The 23,124-nt window shown below is 40.7% G+C and overlaps 1 protein-coding gene across 3 annotated transcripts in view; it reads right to left on the reverse strand.

Moving 5' to 3' along the window:
- Positions 1–23,124, reverse strand: part of FZD3 (frizzled class receptor 3) — a 74,979-nt gene that overhangs the window by 49,012 nt on the left and 2,843 nt on the right. Inside the window, exon 2 of one of the 3 annotated variants that reach the window (XM_058801641.1) lies at positions 21,415–21,416. The exons of the other annotated variants lie outside the window; for them this stretch is intronic. Within the exon in view, the coding sequence (XP_058657624.1) occupies positions 21,415–21,416 (2 nt within the window). The remainder of the gene's footprint in view (positions 1–21,414; positions 21,417–23,124) is intronic. 3 annotated transcript variants of the gene reach the window in all.

Below are 23,124 nucleotides of genomic sequence, written 5' to 3' on the forward strand. Positions count from 1 at the left end.
GGCCTCCAGCCTCCCGTGGTGCAGGGAAAAAGGAGCTGCAGAATTGGCTTTTTTGTGATGCCACTCAATGAAGGTTTTTGTGAGGAATGGCTTGCAAAGAGGAAAGAAAATGTCTGAGAGCTCTGCAGTGTTGGGGTTTTAGCCACGAGACTTGGGACTCCCAAATAATTCCTTTTTTTCTGAGGTAAAGAAGGATTGGATAATCAGGGAAAAACCAGGAGGCAAAGTGACTTCCCTGTCCTTTAACACATTTACATCAAACCTTAGAATGTAACACTCAGATAAAATGTCACCATCCCACGATATTTTTGTTTCCTTTTTTTTGCCCCTCATTATTGGCAACAAGCAGCAAAGTTGAAATCCAAGGTCAGACTTTATCACCTCATTGTCCTCTGCAGCCAAACTGTAACACCTCTTCTGTTTTAGCCACGGGATTTGGGGGAGAGATTCCCAAATAATTCCTTTTTCTTGGTCAGGTAAAGAAGGGCTGGACAATCTGTCATTTAAGAAGCCACCGAGAAAAACCTGAAGTCAAAATGACTTCCCTGTCCTTTAACACATTTACATCAAACTTTATAATGTAACACATTTGCAAAACACTCAGATAAAATGTCACCATCCCACGATATTTTTGTTTCCTTTTTTTTTGCCCCTCATTATTGGCAACAAGCAGCAAAGCTGAAATCCAAGGTCAGACTTTATCACCTCATTGTCCTCTGCAGCCAAACTGTAACACCTCTGCTGTTTTAGCCACGGGATTTGGGGGAGAGATTCCCAAATAATTCCTTTTCCTTGGACATGAGGTAAAGAAGGATTGGATAATCTGTCATTCAAAAAGTCACAGGGAAAAACCTGAAGCCAAAGTGACTGCCCTGTCCTTTAACACATTTACATCAAACCTTCTAATTTAACACTCAGATAAAATGTCACCATCCCATATTTTTGTTTCCTGACTTTTTTTTCTTCCCCTTCATTATTGGCAACAAGCAGCAAAGCTGAAATCCAAGGTCAGACTTTATCGCCTCATTGTCCTCTGCAGCCAAACTGTAACACCTCCGGTGTTTTAGCCACGGGATTTGGGGGAGAGATTCCCAAATAATTCCTTTTTCTTGGTCAGGTAAAGAAGGGCTGGACAATCTGTCATTTAAGAAGCCACCGAGAAAAACCTGAAGTCAAAATGACTTCCCTGTCCTTTAACACATTTACATCAAACTTTATAATGTAACACATTTGCAAAACGCTCAGATAAAATGTCACCATCCCACGATATTTTTGTTTCCTTTTTTTTGCCCTTCATTATTGGCAACAAGCAGCAAAGCTGAAATCCAAGGTCAGACTTTATCACCTCATTGTCCTCTGCAGCCAAACTGTAACACCTCCGGTGTTTTAGCCACGAGATTTGGAGGGGAGAATCCCAAATAATTCCTTTTTCTTGGTCAGGTAAAGAAGAATTGGATAATTTGTCCCTCAAAAAACTACGGAGAAAAACCTGGAGGCAAAGTCACCTCCCTGTCCTTTAACACATTTACATCAAACCTTGTAATTTAACACTCAGATAAAATGTCACCATCCCATATTTTTGTTTCCTTGCCTTTTTTTTGCCCTTCATTACTGACAAGAAGCAGCAAAGCTGAAATCCAAACCTCATTACCCTCGGCAGTTCCATCTGCACCGTGAGGGTGAAAAAGTGAAATAAGGAGGGGAAAATGAATTTTCAGGAGCAGGGATTGAGCAGTGGCTCTGCTGATTCTCAAGGACACGAAATTCACCCACTCCCCCGCAAAGGCAGAATGCAGATAATTAATTGATTAATTGACAGTCTGATTGAGTGGGAAATGTGGAATACACGGGAGTTTTCAGTGGGAAATGTTCAAAACACGAGGGATGTGTTTTGGAGCTGTGAGGGGGAGAGGAAAATGAGGGGCTGACCAGAGTTGTCTCCCTGAATTTATACATTTATAAATTGATAAAGGAAGATGTTGAATTTATAAATGGATAAAGAAAGATGTTGAATTGATAAAGAAAGATGTTGAATTGATAAATTGATAAAGAAAGATGTTTCTCCTCGCTCAGCACCACAGACATGACAACTTTTGTCCTCCAAAAAGAGAAACAGGGAATAAAAACAAGTTTACAAATTACACTAAATTCACCCACTCCCCCACAAAGGCAGAATGCAGATAATTAATTGATTAATTGACAGTCTGATTGAGTGGGAAATGTGGAATACACGGGAGTTTTCAGTGAGAAATGTTCAAAACATGAGGGATGTTTTGGAGCTGCGAGGGGGAGAGGAAAACGAGAGCTGTGAGGGGGAGACAAAAATGGCCGACCAGAGTTGTCTCCCTGAATTTATAAATTTATAAATTCATAAAGAAAGATGTGGAATTCATAAATTGACAAAGGAAGATGCCGAATTTACAAATTGATAAAGATGTTTCTCCTCTCTCAGCACCACGGACATGACACTTCTGTCCCCCAAACCCAGAACCAGGGAGCGCAAACGAGCTCCCGAACCGCAGCAGCTGCCCGCAGATCAGTCCGGGGTTTGCACCCTCACACGGCCGAGCTCCAAGGAGCCTTCCCCCGCCGCTGCCATTGAAATGCAGCCCCTTTGTGCCTCTCCCTTCACATTCCGGTTTCCATGGGAACCCCGCGATGGAGCAGGAGGCCCCGGCTGAGAGAGGGAGCACTCAAAGGGCTCAGCTGGGCTGGGGTCCCACAGCCCCCCTGTGTCCCCAAAAACCCAAAAACAGGGGGTGAAACCATGGCAAGGGCTCCAGGGAGGGGCTGGGGTCCCACAGCCCCCCTTTGTCCCCAAAAACGAGGGGGAACCATGGCAAGGGCTCCAGGGAGGGGCTGGGGAAAAGGGCTCAGCTGGGCTGGGGTCCCACAGCCACCCCTTGTCCCCAAAAACGGGGGGGAACCATGGGAACGACTCCAGGGAGGGGCTGGGGTCCCACAGCCACCCTGTGTCCCCAAAAACAGGGGGAAAAACCATGGCAAGGGCTCCAGGGAGGAGCTGGGGGAAAGGGCTCAGCTGGGCTGGGGTCCCACAGTTGCCCCTGTGTCCCCAAAAACCCAAAAACGGGGGGAAAAACCATGGCAAGGGCTCCAGGGAGGGGCTGGGGGAAAGGGCTCAGCTGGGCTGGGGTCCCACAGTCGCCCCTTGTCCCCAAAAACGGGGGGAACCATGGGAACGGCTCCAGGGAGGGGCTGGGGTCCCACAGCCACTCTGTGTCCCCAAAAACGGGGGGTGAAACCATGGCACGGGCTCCAGGGAGGGGCTGGGGAAAACGGCTGGGGTCCCACAGCCCTCCTGTGTCCCCAAAAACCCAAAAACGGGGGGAAAAACCATGGCAAGGGCTCCAGGGAGGGGCTGGGGTCCCACAGCCCCCTTTGTCCCCAAAAATGGGGGTGAAACCATGGCAAGGGCTCCAGGGAGGGGCTGGGGTCCCACAGCCCCCCTGTGTCCCCAGAAACGGGGGTGAAACCTCGGGAACGGCTCCAGGGAGGGGCTGAGGGGGGATCCCGGCCAAAATCGCAACATGGGAGGGAAATGTTGTAAAAACTCAATGGCAGTAGCTTGGGAAGGCTTTAAAAATAAATCAAAATAAAAGAAAACGCGAGGGGTTGAGCATCCAGCTTGGTGCTGGTTGTGTGTCCTGTAAATTCATCAGATTGGGTGTGGGAGATTGTGGAAAATGAATTTTGTTATTGGCTTTTCACAAATATTCAAATGAATATTAGATGTGTTGTGTTAGAAAGTAATGCTGGGTTAATTCTCTTAAATAGTGTGGTAAAGAGCTTTAGACGTGAAAAATGCATGGATTTCATGATTGGCTTTTTGCAAATACTCAAATGAATATTCAGTGTGTTGTGTTAGAAAGTGATGCTGGGTTAATGCTTTTAAGTGTGTTAAATAGAGTTTTAGGTTATAAAAAATATCCAAATGAATATTAGATGTGTTGTGTTAGAAAGTGATGCTGGATTCATTCTCTTAAGTAGTGTGGTAAATTCAGTTTTAGATGTGAAAAATTCCTGGTTTATGATTGGCTTTTTGCAAATATTCAAATGAATATTATGTGTGTTGTGTAGAAAGCAATGCTGGATTAATGCTCTTAAGCAGTGTGGTAAATAGAGTTTAGGATGTGAAAAATGTGTGTATTTTATGATTGGTTTTTTGCAAATATTCAAATTAATATTATGTGTGTTGTGTTAGAAAGTCATGCTGGAGTAATGCTCTTAAGCAGTGTGGTAAATAGAGTTTTAGATGTGAAAAATTCTTCTTTTATGATTGGCTTTTGGCAAATATTCAAATGAATATTATGTGTGTTGTGTTAGAAAATAATGCTGGATTCATTCTCTTAAGCAGTGTGGTAAATAGAGTTTTAGGTTATAACAAAATGTTCAAATAGAAACTAAATAATAAAAACTAACTAATAAACTAATAACTGAAATAGAAAGTAAGAATAAAAACTAACTAATAGAAACTAACTAATAAAGTGTAAGATATTTTCATTAAAGAAAGGACTCACAGCAGACAGCAGCCCCAGGACACCTGAATCTATCAGAGATAAGGAATTTATTGCTCTCTTATCAGCAGAAATGAACTTCTTCCCACCTCGAAGGCGCTGTTGGGATTCAGAGGAAGAAGCTGAGGATGAGCAGACAGAATCCTGTGTTTGAATGGAATTGATGCATCATGGATGAGGTGTGTGAATATGCAACAGGCTGTTGTTTTATTTTAATTTATTTATTTTTAATTTTTATTATTTTTAAAGGTAATTCTTTGTTAACGTGTGTCATTTTTCAGGCTTATTTTGCCCAGAAAAGGTACCCGGACCATCCATAACTCTTTGTATTTATTATCTCATATTGTCCTAATTCAAATTGTCCAAATTATCATTACTCTAATTGTATCCCTATTTTTATAACCATTTCATTACTACGGAACTTTTACAATTTTAACAACAAGTGACTGGCGTTTCTCCCAGAGATCCCAGAGGAACTGGAAGCGACTCCCAAATGTGAGAGGAGAATTACTGCGCCTGAGTGGGCGCTGCTGGTGACAGAGAGACGGTGAATCTTGTATCTTCATCAGAAGGCTTGATTTATTAAGGTATTATATCTAATACATTATTACTATACTAATCAGAATATAGAGAGAGGTTTGCAGAGCAGCTATGCAGCGGTGTGTATGTGGCCACTAAGGCGAAGTCCGGCTAGCTGAGGGGGCCGACACCCCAACTGCATAAAGTGCCAACCCCCTTTGGCGTCCTGGCCTCAGGCTGGGCTGGATTGCGGACTGGACTCACTGCTTAAGGACGAGAAGAAGGAGCCGCACACCTTGCTGGGGGCGAAGGTCGGTTTATTCGATGACACAGGGGCACCAACCGAGGAACAGCCAGCCAGCAAAATGGCGTCGAGGGGCGGGAGAAGTAGGGTTTTAAAGATAGGGGGGTGGATAAGGGAGGGATTCACAGCAGACCAATAGGGAAAGGTATAGGGAGGAACTTAACATAATGGGCATACAGAAATATCCAATAAATACAAAGTAAAGGAGGGGCCCCGGGACCACAGCCAACCACAACCCCCAGAGAGAAGAAGGTTCTCGAAGACTAGGAGGAGTGGGGGGTGATTGACTGGGCCCAGGGAGGAGAAAAAGTTTACTTATAAGGAGAAATAAGGGAGGAGAAATCACATAACTTAACTGACTGACAAACCCAGGGGCAGGGGTAACCATAGCAACAAAACTGTCAGGAGGGCTATGGCGGGAAAACTGGGGAGGACAGAACCATCTTACATTGGAAAGGGGGGAAACAATACATAAAATGGGGGAGCAATACAAAAAACTTAACAGCACATTACAACACAGCTAGGCTAGGCTAAGAATAGATAGAAAGAATCCACAACAAAGTTGTGTTCAAGGACTCAGTCCCCTGGCTGGCACTGGTGATTGGCCCTTAATTATAAACACGGGAAATGAGCCAATCAAGGTGTCCCTGGTGCATTCCCCAGCAGCTGATAATAATTGTTTACCGTGTCTGCTGGAGCCTCTGGCCTCCCCAAGACACAGAAACCCGAGAGAGAAAGGATTTCTGTGGAGAAATGTCTGCGACAGAGGAGAACTCAGGACGTGGATGCCCCCGGCACTGAGGGGCTCGGGAGCCACACACAGCTCCGTGGGAAAAGGCCTCTGCTGGCACCGACAGCGGAACCCTGGCTAAAGTTAAAGGTAGAATCCAAAATGTCGGGCTTTGTGCTTGCCCACATCAACTGCACCTGTGACAAATTATATCATTGTTAGATGTGATGATTGTTTAGTAATTAAATGTAATTATGATATAACCATAAGAAGAATAGTGAGAAACTATGTTGGAAATTCAGAGAGGGGCTAAATTTATGTATCCAATAGAACAATATAAGTTTAATAATTAACGTGAAAGTTATGTAACGATAGAGTATAAAACATGATCATTTCAGATGTATGGTCGGAGCCAGATTTGGGTTGAATACACCCCGATTCCCAGAGCCCTTAATAAAAAGCACCGCATTCAATCCCCCGTGGTTATGTGCTTTTGAACAATACCAAAGCAATAAATTCTTTATCTCTGATAGATTCAGGTGTCCCGTGGCTCCTGTCTCTTTAAAAAAATTATCATACATAGCAGAGTTTCTATTTCAACATTTTTATAACCTAAAACTCTATTTACCACAGTGCTAAAGAGAATGAATCCAGCATCGCTTTCTAACAAAACACATATAATATTCATTTGGATATTTTTATAACCTAAAACTCTATTTACCACAGTGCTAAAGAGAATGAATCCAGCATCGCTTTCTAACACAACACACAGAATATTCATTTGGATATTTTTATAACCTAAAACTCTATTTACCACGCTACTTAAGAGCATTAACCCAGCATTGCTTTCTAACACAACACACAGAATATTCATTTGAGTATTTGCAAAAAGCCAACCATGAAATCCATGCATTTTTCACATCTAAAATTCTATTTGCCACACTAGTTAAGCGCATTAATCCAGCATTACTTTCTACACAACACATATAATGTTCATTTGAATATTTGCAAAAAAAACAACCACAAAATACGAATTTTTCACATCTAAAACTAAGTTTACCACACTGCTTAAGAGAATGAATCCGGCATCACTTTCTAACACAACACACAGAATATTCATTTGAATATTCGCAAAAAGCCAATCATAAAATCCATGCATTTTTCACATCCATAAAAACAGAAATATGGCACGTTCTGATGAAAGAGGCAGGGGGAGGAGGAGCCCCGTAAATCCACAAAAGGCACAGAAAGGAGAACTTGGTGTGTCCTCAGCACCAAAGCAGCAGGTGGTTCATTGGAGATAAAAATCAAACAAAATTCCCAAACTGTGACATTCCCTGGCACCTAAATTTACATTTGGCAAGATGCAACTCAAGTTATTGAACTATTAAGGTAAAGAACTTGAGTTGGAAGTTAATAATAACTTAAGTTATTAAAATACCATTAAGTTATTTAAATTATTTAACTACCATTCAGTTATTTACCTCAGTTATTTGACTACTTTGCTATTTAAGTATTCCAAATAAATCCATGTTCCAGCTTTGCTAATAATTCCTCTTCATTTATTGCTTTCCACCTTTCCTAATAATTCCTCCTTATTTATTGCCAATTTCTGCATAAAAACCATACAGACATGGGCAGGAATAGCTGTGACCTCCCAAAGGGTGAGAGCGCTGAAACACAAAATAAAATTCCCAAACTGTGACATTCCCTGGCACCTAAATTTACATTTGCCAAGCTCCACCTCAATTGGTTTTTTATTTAACCATTCCAAATAAATCCATGTTCCACTTTCCTGATAATTCCTCTTTATTTATTGCCAATTTCTGCATAAAAATCACACAGAGATGGGCAGGAATAGCTGTGACCTCCCGATGGGTGAGAGCGCCAAAATTCCCAAACTGTGACATTCTCTGGCACCTAAATTTACATTTGCCACGCTAAAACTCAGGTTATTTAATATTAAGTGAAATAACTTGAGTTGTAAGTTAATAATACCTTAAGCTATTTAACTACTACTAAGTTATTTAATTTATTTTAGCTACTATTAAGTTATTTGCTTAAGTTATTTGACTCCCTTGATATTTAACTATTCCAAATAAATCCATGTTCCACTTTTCCTAATAATTCCTCTTTATTTATTGCCTATTTTTTGCATAAAAATCAAACAGAGATGGGCGGGAATAGCTGTGAGCTCCCAATGGGTGAGAGTGCTGAAATTCCCAAAATGTGAAATTCTCTGGCACCGAAATTTACATTTACCAAGCTACAACTCCAGGTTTTTGTTATTTAACTATTGCAAATAAATCCGTGCCTGTTCCTAATAATTCCTCCTTATTTATTGCTTTCCACCCTTCCTAATAATTCCTCCTTATTTATTGCCTATTTTTTACATAAAAATCACACAGAGATGGGCAGGAATAGCTGTGACCTCCCAAAGGGTGAGAGTGCCAAAATTCCCAAAATTCAGCATTCTCTGGCACTGAAATTCACATTTGCCAAGCTACAACTCAAGGGCTTTATTATTTATTTATTATTTAACCATTCCAAATAAATCTGTGCCCGTTCCTAATAATTCCTCCTTATTTATTGCAAATTTCTGCATACAAATCACACAGAGATGGGCAGGAATAGCTGTGACCTCCCGATGGGTGACAGTGCCAAAATTCCCAAAATCTGACATTCTCTGGCACCGAAATTCACATTTGCCAAGCTACAACTCAAGGGCTTTATTATTTAACCATTCCAAATAAATCTGTGCCTGTTCCCAATAATTCCTCTTTATTTATTGCCAATTTCTGCATAAAAATCACACAGAGATGGGCAGGAATAGCTGTGACCTCCCAGTGGGTGGGAGTGCTAAAATACAAAACAAAATTCCCAAACTGTGACATTCCCTGGCACCTAAACTTACATTTGCCAAGCTCCACCTCAATTGGTTTTTTATTTAACCATTCCAAATAAATCCATGTTCCACTTTCCTAATAATTCCTCTTTATTTATTGCCAATTTCTGCATAAAAATCACACAGAGATGGGCAGGAATAGCTGTGAGCTCCCAATGGGTGAGAGTGCCAAAATTCCCAAACTGTGACATTCTCTGGCACCTAAATTTACATTTGCCAAGCTCCACCTCAATTGTTTTTTTTATTTAACCATTCCAAACAAATCCATTTTCCGTTTTCCTGCTAATTCCCCCTTCAGGCTGCAGCAGCTGCTGTGGGATGAGCCCAAGGCAGAGCCATCTGCTGCCTGACCCCAAACACCCCTGGGATTTCATCTGATTAAATCTGCAACTGAATCTTTACATAAAAATTTTTTTTTTTTTCCCTGCCTCAAAATTGTTTTTTTTATCTTATTGTTGTTATATTTATTGGTTTTTCTTTTATTCTCTTATTTATATTTTTCTCTACACTTCTTTATACTTCAATGTACTTCATTCCTCTCACTGCCACAAACAGCATTATAAAAATACTGATTGTATTTTTAGTAATAATAATAATACTTATTATGAACCAACGTAACAGCCTAAAAATCAGAATTTTTGAAATTATTCTTTGGGGAACACGTGTTAGGCAGAGGGGGAAAATTCAGGGTTTTTCACACCTGATTTTGTTTTAATATTTGGGTACAGGGGATCCCCAGGCAGGAGTTTGACCCCCATTCCCTGGCTCCCCTCAATTTTTGGAATTATCACATCCCCCAAACACAAATCCGTGCACACAGCAGCAACAGCAGCCCAAAACTGCAGAATTTATTCCTGAATTTCACATTTTCCACACCCTGTGCAAAGGATGCAGCTGATGGCTCTGACACGAGGCACGGCTCCCTCACAAATCTCTTCACAAAACTGAAAATTGCCAGATCACGCTCATTTTTGTACGAACCCCAAATTCAGCAGCCCAAAGCTCCAGAATTTATTCCTGAATTTCACATTTTTCACATCTTGCGAAAAGGATTCGGCTGATGGCTCTAACACGGGCACTGCTCCCTCACAAACCTCATTTTCCAGAACTGTCAGATCTCGCTGGCTTTTGTACAAACCCCAAATTCAGCAGCCCAAAAATAAAGAATTTATCCCCGATCATTTATTCCTGGAATGGAAATTGCAATATTCACTCAAAATTACCTCAGAGTCCATTTTTTGGGTTTTCCTGTCACATGGATGCAGCTCTCACAGGCACTGCTCCCTCAGAAATCTCATTTTACAAAATTGGAAATTGTCAGATCATGCTCATTTTTGTTCAAAACCCAAATTCAGCAGCCCAAAAATAAAGAATTTATCCCTGATCATTTATTCCTGGAATGGTATTTGCAATTTTCACTCAAAATCACCTCAGATTCCATTTTTGGGGGGTTTTCCTGTGCAAAGAGTGCAGCTCTAACACGGGCACTGCTCCCTCACAAACCTCATTTTACAGAACTGTCAGATCTCACTGGTTTTTGTACAAAACCCAAATCCAGCAGCCCAAAAATAAAGAATTTATCCCCGATCATTTATTCCTGGAATGGAATTTGCAATATTCACTCAAAATTACCTCAGAGTCCATTTTTTGGGTTTTCCTGTCACATGGATGCAGCTCTAACACAGGCACTGCTCCCTCAGAAATCTCATTTTACAAAATTGGAAATTGTCAGATCATGCTCATTTTTGTTCAAAACCCAAATTCAGCAGCCCAAAATTAAAGAATTTATCCCTGCTCATTTATTCCTGGAAGGGAATTTGCAATATTCACTCAAAATCACCTCAGATTCCATTTTTTTGGGGTTTTCCTGTCACATGGATGCAGCTCTAACACAGGCACTGCTCCCTCAGAAATCTCATTTTACAAAATTGGAAATTGTCAGATCATGCTCATTTTTGTTCAAAACCCAAATTCAGCAGCCCAAAATTAAAGAATTTATCCTTGATCATTTATTCCTGGAAGGGAATTTGCAATATTCACTCAAAATCACCTCAGATTCCATTTTTGGGGGGTTTTCCTGTGCAAAGAGTGCAGCTCTAACACGGGCACTGCTCCCTCACAAACCTCATTTTCCAGAACTGTCAGATCTCACTGGTTTTTGTACAAAACCCAAATCCAGCAGCCCAAAAATAAAGAATTTATCCCCGATCATTTATTCCTGGAATGGAATTTGCAATATTCACTCAAAATCACCTCAGATTCCATTTTTTGGGGGTTTTCCTGTGAAAAGGATGCAGCTCTAACACAGGCACTGCTCCCTCAGAAATCTCATTTTACAAAATTGGAAATTGTCAGATCATGCTCATTTTTGTTCAAAACCCAAATTCAGCAGCCCAAAATTAAAGAATTTATTCCTGATCATTTATTCCTGGAATGGAATTTGCAATTTTCACTCAAAATCACCTCAGAGTCCATTTTTTGGGGGTTTTCCTGTGCAAAGAGTGCAGCTCTAACACGGGCACTGCTCCCTCACAAACCTCATTTTCCAGAGCTGTCAGATCTCGCTGGTTTTTGTACAAAACCCAAATCCAGCAGCCCAAAATAAAGAATGTATTCCTGATCCAAAAGTAAAAAAAGGAACAATCCAAAAGTAACAAACCCAAAAGTAAAACAAAATTCCCGCTGCAGTTGAGAGAACATAAAATGAATTAAACTGAAAGCTTTAATCAGCTTTAATCCCTGTGATCCTGCCCAGCTCCGTTGTTCTGAGGGCACCACAATCACACACACTAATGAGAAAATTAATCCTTGCTGCTAATTAGTGCCTGGGATCAGGCTGGTTACAAAATTAAAATCTCATTTTTTCCATCAGCTTTGTGCTTCCAGGAGGTTGGGAGGTAGAACTGAGGAATGCAGTGTGAAATTTGGGAAAGATGTTGAAAACAGGACTTAAAAATGAAGCAAAACGAAAGATTTTGGGATATGGTGAACAGGGAAGGCAGAAGAAAAAAAAGGAATGAATGTTTAAGAAGTTTAGGATTTCCCATTTTATATTTTCCCCCACTTTTTGGGGATTATTAGGAAGGAAAAATCACTAAATGAGACATTTAACACCTGACCCAGCTCTGCTGGGAAAATTACTCTTGTCCCAGATGTTGAGAACTGGGTTGGGAATAAATATAGCAGAATAAAAAATTGCATTATAAATATAGCAGAATAAATCTAGCAGAATAAATACAGCAGAATAAAAAATAGCATAATAAATATAGCAGAATAAATCTAGCAGAATAAAAAAAATAGCATGCTGTTGGTGACATTTGAAACAGATTCTGGCTCTTTGCTAATTAAAAAAATATTTAAAAATGGATCAAGACTCCAAAGGTGACAAAATAGGGCTGGCAAAGACACGGAGACCTTGCAGCTCCTCTGTGAGCACCAAAATGAGCAAGAAACCACTAAATATAAAAAATTAAATGTGCAACATTTGTAGTAGGTAAAATGTGCAACATTTTACCACAAAATTTGATATTTTGTGGTAAATTTACTTCTAAATATTCAAAATATCAGTGACTGGGGGATTATTTATAACAAAGCCTTGGTTCCCTTTCACCTCTGCTCTTTCTTTTTCTCCCCCCAAATCACCTCCAGGACACCCCAATTTCCCCCAATTTCCCCATTTTCCATCTCCTGGCTGATTTTTTCTGGGGAAAATGGGAATGGGGGCAGAGGCAGGGCCAGGACCTCCCTGGGGACGGCATTTGGAGCTTTGGCCTCGAGTTTAATCCCAAAGGAAAATTCAGACCCAGCCTCAGTCACGTCCTCACCACCAAAATGAGCAAGAAACCACTAAATGTGAAAAATTAAATGTGCTCAGGTCTGTAGTTGGATATTTTGTAGTAAATCAATTTATAAATATTGCAAAAATCTGTGACTGAGGGGTTTTTATATCAAAGCCTTGGCTCCCTTCCACCTCTGCTCTTCCGCCTTGTTTTCCCTCACGCTGCAAACCCCAAATCACCTCCAGGACACCCCAATTTCCCCCAATTTCCCCATTTTCCATCTCCTGGCTGATTTTTTCTGGGGAAAATGGGAATGGGGGCAGAGGCAGGGCCAGGACCTCCCTGGGGACGGCATTTGGAGCTTTGGCCTCGAGTTTAATCCCAAAGGAAAATTCAGACCCAGCCTCAGTCACGTCCTCTGTGAGCACCAAAATGAGCAAGAAACCACTAAATGTGAAAAATTAAATGTACTCACATTTGTAGTTGGATATTCTGTGGTAAATTAATTTCTAAATATTGCAAAAATCTGTGACTGAGGGTTTTTTATATCAAAGCCTTGGCTCCCTTCCACCTCTGCTCTTCCATCTTGTGTCCCCTCACGCTGCAAACCCCAAATCACCTCCAGGACACCCCAATTCTGCCATTTTCCCCCAATTTCCCCATTTTCCATCTCCTGGCTGATTTTTCCTGGGGAAAATGGGAATGGGGGCAGAGGCAGGGCCCTCTGCATTTGGAGCTTTGGCCTCGAGTTCAATCCCAAAGGAAATTCAGACCCAGCCTCAGCCACGTCCTTTAAAACCTCTTTGATCCCCAGCCATGAAAATCAGGGTGAGGAAAAAGAAATGGTTATTTGTTTTTAGATTATTTAATTCAAAGAGTTTGGAAATCATCAAATGAAACTGTGACAAAGCTGTCGCTGAATGGCTCCAACAAATTCCACTTTTTCTGTTAAAAATGTTTGGCCACAAAAAAAAAATTAATTAAGGGAGAAAAACCCCAGTGCCACCATCAGCAAATCCTTCAGGGGTGAAGGAATTATGAAGGGGAAAAGGATAGGGGGTATATTATTATTATTATTATTATTATTATTATTATTATTATTATTATTATTATTATTATTATTATTACTACTACTACTATTATATATTTTATATTATATATTTTATATTATATATTATATATTATATATTTTATATATATATTATATATTATATATAATGTGTTATATATAACATAATATATATTATATGTCATTATATTATTATATATAATTATATTATTATATTATACATATAATATATAATATAATAATTAATATTATATTAATAATAACAACAACAAAACAATAGTAACAGTAATAGTAATAGTAGCAGTAGTAGTAGCAGTAATAATAATAATAATAATAATAATAATAATAATAATAATAATATTTTTGAGCAATAATAATAAAGATATGAGAAAACAAGCTCAGCTCCCTGGGGGGGGCAGGGGGAATTTGAATTTTCCACCAGCACAGGATTTATGGGACACACGGAGCAGCAGCACCTCGGGAATGTTTGGGAGGGAAAATTTAGGGAGGGAAAATTAGGGAGGAAGATTTGGGAGGAAAATTTTGGGAAGGAAGGATTTGGAAGGAAGAATTTGGGAGGAAAACTGTGAGAAGAAAAATTTGAGAGGAAAAATTTGGGAGGGAAAATTTGGGAGGAAAGACTGGGGAGGGAAGATTTGGGGAAGGAATGTTTGGGAGGGAAGATTTAGGGAGAGAATTTTTGGGGAAGGAAGATTTGGGAGGAAGATTTGGGAGAGAAGATTTGGGAGGAAGATTTGGGAGGAAGATTTGGGAGGAAGATTTGGGAGAGAAGATTTGGGAGGAAGATTTGGGAGGAAGATTTGGGAGGAAGATTTGGGAGAGAAGATTTGGGAGGAGGATTTGGGAGGAAGATTTGGGAGGAAGATTTGGGAGGAAGATTTGGGAGGAGGATTTGGGAGAGAAGATTTGGGAGGAGGATTTGGGAGAGAAGATTTGGGAGGAGGATTTGGGAGGAAGATTTGGGAGGAAGATTTGGGAGGGGACTTTTGTGGGGGAAATTTTGGGAAGGAAGATTTGGGAGAAAAGTTTTGGGAGGGAAGATTTGGAAGAGAAGATTTGGGAAGGAAGATCTGGGGAGGGAAATTTGGGAGGAAAATTTGGGGAGGGAAGTTTGGGAGAGGAACATTTGGGGAGGGAAGATTTGAGGGGGGAAGATTTGAGAGGGAAAATTTGTGTAGGAATATTTGGGAGGGAAGATTTGGGGAGGAAAATTTGGGAGGGAAGTTTGGGAGGGAATATTTGAGAGAGGAGTTCTGTAGGGGAAATTTCAAGTGGGAAGATTTGGGGAGGGAAGATTTGGGGGGGGAAGATTTGGGGAGGGAAAATTTGGGAGGGAAAATTTGGGGAGGGAAATTTTGGGACAGAAGATTTGGGGAAGGAATATTTGAGAGGGAAGATTTGAGTAGAAATATTTGGGAGGGAATATTGTGGTAGGAATGTTTGGGAAGGAAGTTTTGGGAGGGAACATTTGGGAGGGAAGTTTGGGGAAGGAATATCTGTGAGGGAAGATCTGGGAAGGAAGATTTGGGAGGGAAGTTTGGGGAAGGAAGATCTGGGAGGGAAATTTTGGGGAAGGAAAATTTGAGAGGGGAATATTTGGGAGGGAAGAGTTGAGTAGGGATATTTGGGGAAGGAAAATTTGGGATGGAAGATTTGCGGAAGAGAATTTTGGGAGGGAAGATTTGGGGAGGGAAGGTATGGGAGGGAAGTTTTGGGTAGGAATATCTGGGAGGGAAGATCTGGGGAGGGGAAGTTTTGGGAGGGAAATTTTGGGAGGAAAGATTTAGGGGGAGAAAATTTGGGAGGCAAGATTTGGGTAGGAATATTTGGGAGAGGAAGATTTGGGGAGAGAAGATTTGGGGAGGGAATTTTTGGGAGGAAATATTTTAGAGGGAAGATTTGGGAGGGAAGATTTGGGGAAGGAATATTTGGGAGGGAAATTTTGGGAGGAAGATTTGGGATGGGAGGATTTGGGTAGGAATATTTGGGAGGGAAGATTTGGGGATGGAAATTTGGGGAGGGAAGATATGGCTAGGAATATCTGGGAGGGAATATCTGGGAGGGAAGTTTTGGGAGGGAAAATTTAGGAGGAAAATTTGGGGAGGGAAGATTTTGAAGGAAGTTTTGGGAGGGAAGATTTGGGAGAGAAAATTTGAGGAAGGAACATTTGGGAGGAGAAATCTGGGGAGGGAAAATTTGGGAGGGAAATTTTGGGGGGGAAATTTGGGAGGGAAGATTTGGGGATGGAAGATTTGGGGAAGGATTTTTTGGGAGGAAAGATTTGAGAGGGGAGTTTTGTGGGGGAAATTTTGGGAGGGAAGATTTGGGGAAGGAATATTTCGGAGGGAAATTTTGGGAGGGAGGTTTTGAGTAGGAGTATTTGAGAGGGAAGTTTTGGGAGGGAAGATTTAGGAGGAAAAATTTTGGGGAGGGAAATTTTGGGACAGAAGATTTGGGGAAGGAATATTTGAGAGGGAAGATGTGAGTAGGAAGATTTGGGAGGGAATTTTGGGGAAGGAATATCTGTGAGGGAAGATTTGGGGAGGGAAAATTGGGGAGGGAAGACTTGAGAGGGGAAATTTTGGGAGGGAATATTTGGGAGGGAAGATTTGGGAAAGGAATATTAGGGAGGGAAATTTTGAGAGGGAAATTTTGTGAGGGAAATTTTGTGAGGGAAATTTTGAGTAGGAATATTAGGGAGGGAATTTTGGGAGTGAATTTTTCCCAGCACTGCTCAAAGCATCCGTTCCTGCTGGCTATTGCCCACAAGCAGCCTGGGCTGTCAGCGGCTCCACAGAACGTCCCAGACCCCTCCGAGCTGCGGGTGCAGCAGAGCAGGGAGGGGGGAGCAGCAATTCCTGATTCCTGCACAGCCCAGCCCAGAGCTCCCGAGAGAAACTGGGAATTCCTGAGCCACGGCCGGGCAGCTCCAGCCCAGAGCTCCTGAGAGAAACTGGGAATTCCTGAGCCACGGCCGGGCAGCTCCAGCCCAAATCTCCTGAGAGAAACTGGGAATTCCTGAGCCACGGCCGGGCAGCTCCAGCCCAGAGCTCCTGACAGAAACTGGGAATTCCTGAGCCACGGCCGGGCAGCTCCAGCCCTGCACAGCCCAGCCCAGAGCTCCCGAGAGAAACTGGGAATTCCTGAGCCACGGCCGGGCAGTGCCAGCCCAGAGCTCCTGACAGAAACTGGGAATTCCTGAGCCACGGCCGGGCAGCTCCATCCCAGAGCTCCTGACAGAAACTGGGAATTCCTGAACCACGGCCGGGCAGCTCCATCCCAGAGCTCCTGACAGAAACTGGGAATTCCTGAGCCACGGCCGGGCAGCGCCAGCCCTGCACAGCCCAGCCCAGAGCTCCTGACAGAAACTGGGAATTCCTGAGCCATGGCCGGGCAGCTCCAGCCCTGCACAGCCCATCCTGAGCTCCTGAGAGAAACTGGGAATTCCTGAGCCATGGCCAGGCAGCTCCATCCCAGAGCTCCCGACAGAAACTGGGAATTCCTGAGCCACGGCCGGGCAGCTCCATCCCAGAGCTCCCGACAGAAACTGGGAATTCCTGAGCCACGGCCGGGCAGCTCCAGCCCAAATCTCCTGAGAGAAACTGGGAATTCCTGAGCCACGGCCGGGCAGCTCCCTCCCAAATCTCCTGACAGAAACTGGGAATTCCTGAGCCACGGCCGGGTGTGGAGAGCCTGGTTCAAACATGGCTCAAAGAAAGAGGCCATGGAGGTACAGAGCTGAGGGAAAAGTAAAAGGCAGAGATAAAGCAGCATTCCCCAGGCTTGATTCTATAAATAATCAGGCTCTCTCAAGCACCACCTTATAAACAATAAGATTCTCAGACGGTCTTCCCATAACAGGCGAAACACTCTGTCCTTGGGCGCTCTGGGAACAGACATGGAGGCTTTGAGAACTTTTCACATCACAGTGGGAACGCCAGTCCTGTTTTCAATAGACAAACCACAGGCGGTGTAAACAAAAGGAGGGGTTGGAGTTTTCTCTGTAACCTATCGTGAGCTCGGATTTTGCAATATGCATGAAGTTAATTAGCACTGTTACACAGAGCGGCTGATTGATCAATAAATCGGAGTCGATGCTGATCAACAACAAGGTGGGCTGGCTCCCTTCGCTTTCAACAGCCGGGCAGCGCCAGCCCTGCACAGCCCAGCCCAGAGCTCCCGAGAGAAACTGGGAATTCCTGAGCCACGGCCGGGCAGCTCCAGCCCTGCACAGCCCAGCCCAGAGCTCCCGACAGAAACTGGGAATTCCTGAGCCACGGCCGGGCAGCTCCAGCCCGGAGCTCCTGACAGAAACTGGGAATTCCTGAGCCACGGCCGGGCAGCTCCAGCCCAGAGCTCCCGACAGAAACTGGGAATTCCTGAGCCACGGCCGGGCAGCTCCATCCCAAATCTCCTGACAGAAACTGGGAATTCCTGAGCCACGGCCGGGCAGCTCCAGCCCAAATCTCCTGACAGAAACTGGGAATTCCTGAGCCACGGCCGGGCAGCTCCAGCCCTGCACAGCCCATCCTGAGCTCCTGAGAGAAACTGGGAATTCCTGAGCCATGGCCGGGCAGCTCCATCCCAAATCTCCTGACAGAAACTGGGAATTCCTGAACGACGGCTGGGCAGCTCCAGCCCAGAGCTCCCGAGAGAAACTGGGAATTCCTGAGCCACGGCCGGGCAGCTCCAGCCCAAATCTCCTGACAGAAACTGGGAATTCCCGCAGCACTGGGGGCTCCCCACAGGCAAAATAATTCAAATTTTACAGCCTGGGATTGGGGTTTGTGCGCTGCCAAAAACACCAAAATCCAAAATCCCTCAGGGATATTTGGGAATAAAATCATTTTCCAAGGCCCTGGATGCAGCAGCCCTGCCCCAAAATCCTCCTGGGTTAAATCCCAAAATTTATTGTGATAAAGGGATTATCTCAATAACAGGAATTCTCTCAATAAAAGGAATTCTCTCAATAACAAGAATTCCCTCAATAACAGGAATTCTCTCAATAAAATGATTCTCTCAATAACAGGAATTCTCTCAATAAAATGAATTCTCCCAATAAAATGAATTCTCTCAATAAAATGAATTCTCTCAATAAAATGAATTCTCTCAATAACAGGAATTCTCTTTGCCAGGAGCGCATCAAGGAACAGGAGCTGATTCCAGCAGTGGGAGGATTCTGATGGAATTTCCACGTCCCAAACCCACCAAAATCCCTCAGGGATATTTGGGAATAAAATCATTTTCCAAGCCCTGGATGGAGCAGCCCTGCCCCAAAACCCTCCTGGGTTAAATCACACATTTATTGTGATACAGGAATTCTCTCAATAACAGGAATTCTCTCAATAACAGGAATTATCTCAATAACAGGAATTCTCTTTGCCAGGAGCGAATCAAGGAGAAGGAATTGATTCTGATGGAATTTCCACATTCAAGAGGCTGAAAAAAGGGAAATTTGCAGGAAATTTTGGGGAAAATCCTTCCCTGTGGAGTAGAATTCCCAGAGGATTTGTGTGCAGCTCCTCAGCCCTGGGGACAAAATAATTCAAATTTCAGTGTCTGCCACAGCCAGGCTGGGCTGGGGTCTGTGCGCTGCCAAAAACACCAAAATTCAGGGAAATTTGGGAATCAAATAAAGCTCCAAGCCCTGGATGCAGCAGCCCTGCCCCAAAATCCTCCTGGATTAAATCACAAATTTATTGTGATAAAGGGATTATCTCAATAACAGGAATTCTCTCAATAACAGGAATTCTCTCAATAACAGGAATTCTCTCAATAAAATGAATTCTCTCAATAAAAGGAATTCTCCCAATAAAATGAATTATCTCAATAACAGGAATTCTCTCAATAAAATGATTCTCTCAATAACAGGAATTCTCTCAATAAAATGAATTCCCTCAATAAATGAATTCTCCCAATAAAATGAATTCCCTCAATAAAATGAATTCTCTCAATAAAATGAATTCTCTCAATAACAGGAATTCTCTCAATAAAATGAATTCTCCCAATAAAATGAATTCTCTCAATAACAGGAATTCTCTCAATAAAATGAATTCTCTCAATAAAAGGAATTCTCCCAATAAAATGAATTCTCTCAATAAAATGAATTCTCTCAATAACAGGAATTCTCTCAATAAAAGGAATTCTCCCAATAAAATGAATTCTCTCAATAAAAGGAATTCTCCCAATAAAATGAATTCTCTCAATAAAATGAATTCTCCCAATAAAATGAATTCTCCCAATAAAATGAATTCTCTTTCCCGGAGTGATGCCAGCAGTGGAAGGATTCTGGTGCAATATTTCATATTCAAGAGGCCGAATAAAACTGTTCTCTGTTTTACAAAAAATTCTTTTTGCTCCATTTTCCATAAAATTCATTCATTTTGCTCAATCTCACACCAAAATTCACTCATTTTGCTCAATTTCACAACAGAATTCCCTCCTTTTTGCAATAAAATTCACCCCTTTTGCTCCATTTCACAATAAAATTCCCTCTCATTGCTCTGTTTTGTAACAAAATTCTCTCCTTTTCTCCATTTTACAATAAAATTCTCCCATTTTTCTCCATTTTGCAGCAAAATTCTCTCATTTTGCTCAATCTCACACCAAAATTCTCTCATTTTGCTCAATCTCACAGTAAAATTCTCTTTTTGCTCAATTTCACAACAGAATTCACTCCTTTTTGCAATAAAATTCTCTCATTTTGCTCTATTTCACAATAAAATTCACTAATTTTGCTCAATCTCACACCAAAATTCAATGATGTTGCTCTATTTTACATTAAAATTTTTCCATTTTGCTCCATTTTGCAACGAAATTCTTTCATTTTGTTCAATTTCACCACAAAATTCACTCCCCTTTTATCAATTTTACAATAAAATTGACTCATTTTGCTCAATCTCACACCAAAATTCTCTCATTTTGCTCTATTTCACAGTAAAATTCTCTCTTTTTGCTCTGTTTCACAACAGAATTCACTCCTTTTCGCAATAAAATTCTCTCGTTTTGCTCTATTTTGAAATAAAATTCACTAATTTTGCTCAGTCTCACACTAAAATTCAATGATGTTGCTCTATTTTACATTAAAATTTTTCCATTTTGCTCCATTTTGCAACGAAATTCTTTCATTTTGTTCAATTTCACCACAAAATTCACTCCCCTTTTATCAATTTTACAATAAAATTCACTAATTTTGCTCTATTGCACACCAAAATTCTCTCATTTTGCTCAATCTCACACCAAAATTCTCTCATTTTGCTCTGTTTCACAGTAAAATTCTCTCTTTTTGCTCAATTTCACAACAGAATTCACTCCTTTTCGCAATAAAATTCTCTCATTTTGCTCTATTTCACAATAAAATTCACTAATTTTGCTCAATCTCACACTAAAATTCAATGATGTTGCTCTATTTTACATTAATTTTTTTTCCATTTTGCTCCATTTTGCAACGAAATTCTCTCATTTTGTTCAATTTCACCACAAAATTCACTCCCCTTTTATCAATTTTACAATGAAATTCTCTCATTTTGCTCAATCTCACACCAAAATTCACTCCTTTTTCTCAAATCTACACAAAATTCTCTCCTTTTCCTCGATTTCACACCAAAATTCTCTGATTTTTCTGCGTTTCACAATAAATTCTCTCCTTTTCTCCCCGCCCAGGACAATCGGAGCCATCCAGCCAAAATTTCCTCCAAAAATTGAAGGAAAAAAAAAAAATCTCAATTTTTACAAAATTTTAAAAATAAAAAAAAAAAAATTTAAAACCACATTTCATTCCCGACTCTTCCCCAGCCAAACCACACAAAGGTAAAATTTAAATTTTAAATTAAATTTGAATTACATTTAAATTTAAATTATCTAAAAGTGGCAACGAAATTGTCATTTAAATTTAATTATGCAAATTAAATTATCTAAATTTGATTTAAATTATCTTTAAATTATCTAAAAATGACAATGAAATTCAATTTTTGTGCTGTCAGGAAGAGAATTCAAGGATGAAAAATCAGAATTATTCTTTCATTTCTCACAGATTTACCCACAAAGGTTCCCAAAAAATACAAATTAACCAAAACTGCACAAATCCCACAGGGAATTTTCAGCAGGAAATTGATTCATATTCCGAATTTCCACTCAAATCTCGTCACAAAATCCCTCAATATTCTGAATTTCCATTCATTTTCATCACAAAATCCCTCAATATTCTGAATTTCCATTCAAATCCCATTAAAAATCCCTCAATATTCTGAATTTCCATTCAAATCCCATAATAAAATACCTCAATATTCCGAATTTCCATTCTTTTAAATCTTATAATAGAATACCTCAATATTCTGCATTTCTATTCATTTTAATCCCATCACAAAATCCCCCAATATTCTGAATTTCCAATTTAGTCTCATCGCAAAATCCCTCAATATTCTGAATTTTCATTCAAATCTCATCGCAAAATCCCTCAATATTCTGAATTTCCTTTCATTTTAGTCCCATCACAAAATCACCCAATATTCTGAATTTCCACTCATTTTAATCTCATCACAAAATCCCTCAATATTCTGAATTTCCATTCATTTTCATCACAAAATCCCTCAATATTCTGAATTTCCATTCAAATCCCATCACAAAATACCTCAATATTCTGAATTCCCATTCTTTTAAATCTTATAATAGATTCCCTCAATATTCTGCATTTCTATTCATTTTAATCTCATCACAAAATCCCCCAATATTCTGAATTTCCACTCATTTGAGTCTTATCAAAAAATTCCTCAATATTCTGAATTTCCATTCAAATCTCATCACAAAATCCCTCAATATTCTGAATTTCTGCTCATTTTACTCTCATCACAAAATCCCTCAATATTCTGAAATTCCTTTCATTTTCATCACAAAATCCCTCAATATTCTGAATTTTCATCCATTTTAGTCCCATCACAAAATCCCTCAATATTCTGAATTTCCATTCAAATCCCATTAAAAAATTCCTCAATATTCTGAATTTCCATTCAAATCCCATCACAAAACACCTCAATATTCTGAATTTCCATTCGTTTAGAATATGATATTTGGGGTAATGTTTGAATTATTAATTGCCTTTGACTAATTAGAATATGGTATTTAGGGTTATAATTGAATTATTCATTACCTTGATTTTTATTTGCTACTTTGAATTCTCTTAGCAATTATTGGTGATCTAACAGCCAAAATTAAATATATAAAGATATATTTATGAAAATAATAAATATATATTAATGAAAAGTAC

This window comes from Ammospiza caudacuta, chromosome 3 (assembly GCF_027887145.1).
Source record: "Ammospiza caudacuta isolate bAmmCau1 chromosome 3, bAmmCau1.pri, whole genome shotgun sequence".
NCBI classification, from domain to species: domain Eukaryota; kingdom Metazoa; phylum Chordata; class Aves; order Passeriformes; family Passerellidae; genus Ammospiza; species Ammospiza caudacuta.